Source organism: Limulus polyphemus, unplaced genomic scaffold (genome assembly GCF_000517525.1).
Source record: "Limulus polyphemus unplaced genomic scaffold, Limulus_polyphemus-2.1.2 Scaffold6917, whole genome shotgun sequence".
Taxonomy (NCBI): Eukaryota; Metazoa; Arthropoda; class Merostomata; order Xiphosura; family Limulidae; genus Limulus; species Limulus polyphemus.
In genome coordinates, this window is record NW_013672527.1 from 27,290 (window position 1) to 29,976 (window position 2,687).

Genomic DNA, 2,687 nt, shown 5'->3' on the forward strand with positions numbered 1-2,687 from the left:
AAAAATTTCATTTTTTTTCTGAAATGGTGGGGTCTATTTACTTGTGACCACACTGTGTGTATATATAGAAACAATGACATATTGAAACAAATTTTATTAGAAGATTCTCACTGGAAATAAAATACAAATATCTAAATATTAGTGTTAATTAGAAAATCGTGTGGCTTCGAAGCTCACAGGCAGTCCTGTTGTAATTTTTATAGACATATGGTCTTAAAACATGTTTTTCATCTTTATCGTGCCTATTCAGATTCAATCTTTGAAACGCAACTTAAAGAAAACGAACACGTATCTTTTACATATAATTTGTGCCTAAAGATCCTGAACTTAGAACTTATTCACACACAAAACAAGTTGGAAAGTATAGTCTGTCAGTCAGCAAGATAACATAAACAAATAATAAAAATTGATTCATAAAAAAGAAAATTTGTTCTGCATTCTTTCTCATGTCATCCCCATGTTTAGTAACTTTTTGAAATCAAGCGAAACGGGCCAGGTGGAACATTAAGTCTAAGGTTCGAGTTTAACGATATGCTTTTGAACACGATCCGTGTTATAAAAGTGGTAGTCATCTTACTATTCGACTATGAATATAACTATTCTGAACCTTGTGGGGTCTCTGAACTGGTCATTTGTCCTATGTGTCGCATAAGATGCTGTTCAAGTTAATCAATACCAGCAACAAGTGAACGTTTTAAATACACAGGGGCCTCTTAGGGGGCACAGCGGTATGTCTGCGAACCTACAACGCTAAAAACCGGGTTTCGATACCCGTAGTAGGCAGGTCACAAATAGCCCATTGTGTAGCTTTGTGCTTAATTACAAACAAATAAAAATACACAGGGCTAGTATAAAGTTAGTTGGCCTATTCTAAGTCACATAATTCCAAATGTAGACACTGGTAGGCTGTTGTTTACCAAAAAGGTGATGGGAAAATCGTTGACGGTGGAAAAAAATATGCCACTAGTTAATTACTTACGTACAGGACCATGCGCAGTACAGAAGTGGCAGAGACAAACGTTTTTCGTCCATTCTTTTCCTTTCTTTTTAGATGGCTCCGAATAGAAGGCATCTAGTGTTAGAATTGCATTTATAAATCATTATTACACAACCGATCAAATCGACGATGCAGAAATTGCACTGACTGAAACTAGTGCCCCTGAAGGGTCGTGCAGCCTTGCATCATATCTAGTATTGATTAGAACGGAGTGGTCATCTTCCAAGACCAGTTGAAGTTGTCACGCGGAAATTTAGATAAACAGCACTCGATATTACAGAAACAAGTGCACGTGGAGAATGCAGCACCAAACAGATCGCAAACAATGTAGAATCCCACAAACAAGTCTGGAAGGTTGTGTGCAAAATGATGATACTGTACCTAAACAGGATAAACAGAATTCAGGAATTGGAATCAGAAGATGGACATCAACGATTAACGTTTGCACTCGAGTATTTATCTAGAACAACCGGTGATGGCACATGGCTTGACAGAGTTTTATAGATTGGTGAGACCGATTTTCACTCCAAAGCCAGGTCAACACTCGAAGCTCCGTTATCTGGGGAGAAACAAACCATGCATGATAAAAAAGTTAGAGTATGGATCGTTACAATCACTTTTGTCATTGGGCCGTTGCTCTTTGAGGGCGCCACCGGTATCCAGTTTCATACGTGATAGTTAATAAACTACTCTAATATCCAACTATAGAAAATCATGTTATTCCTGAACCTCGGAAAAGAATTGTTTTGGATGAAACAATATTCATGCAAGAGGGCGCTCCACTTCACATTGCACGATCTGTTGAGACATTGCTGTGAAATGTAATTGGATATTGAATACTAAATAGACATGTTCTATCCATATGGACAGTACTCCTGTCGAGTTTTGATTGTGGCTTTAATTGAATTCCCTGGTTGACCGTGATAGCACCCGCTGCCACCTGCACATGTTGGATATCGGACAGCTCCGTGTACCAAGTTCTCTCAAGAATGGAAACAGTTGAGGAAAGCAATGGTGGTTATGTTGAAAATCACACTTAATCATCCTGTTAGGCATGTTTCAATAAACAGCATCCCGTGGCCAACCTTATTTATTTACTACCTATTAGTTAGAAGTTTATGATTCGAACACAAAAAAGTATAAGAGGTATCGTTGGAAAACTGTAGGGCATTGAAACTAAATACACCTTAGGACATGTAGACTAGAAACTATTAGATGATACAAAAAAAAAAAATGATTTTGTAACATAACGGCTTAACGGTCCTGCTGAAGTTTTTTGTTTATTCAACTACACGGTTGTACTCTGAGAGTACAAACGTCTATATAAAATTTCTGGATAATGTTGGATTTGTTTTGGATGAAATGAAACACTTACTTTGCAATGACGTGACCGTGAATATAATCGTTGGTGTTCATGAAAAACGCTGGCATAATTATACTGACTTCATACGGGGGCTGATCTGTAAAACAAATAAAATTTTTTTATAAAATTTAAAAATTGTGGTACAACATCAAATAAACCCGTTATTATAAATGTTAAAACCAATGACATATCTCTGTACAAAATCACTTTATCAGCTGTAACAAATCATTTTTAATGGCTGGAGACGGCTTAAATGGATAATGAAGAAAAACTTTAATATAAGTTTAACATGACAGTAAATGTACAACGTTTCGACAAGGTTTTGTC

The 2,687-nt window shown here is 36.6% G+C and overlaps 1 protein-coding gene across 1 annotated transcript in view; it reads right to left on the bottom strand.

The window, feature by feature from the left end:
* LOC106474178 (CD109 antigen-like) overlaps nt 1-2,687 on the bottom strand; it is a gene marked incomplete at both ends in the record, with an annotated part of 37,774 nt that overhangs the window by 24,872 nt on the left and 10,215 nt on the right. The window contains one exon of the mRNA XM_013934870.1: nt 2,373-2,457. Within this exon, the coding sequence (XP_013790324.1) occupies nt 2,373-2,457 (85 nt within the window). The remainder of the gene's footprint in view (nt 1-2,372; nt 2,458-2,687) is intronic.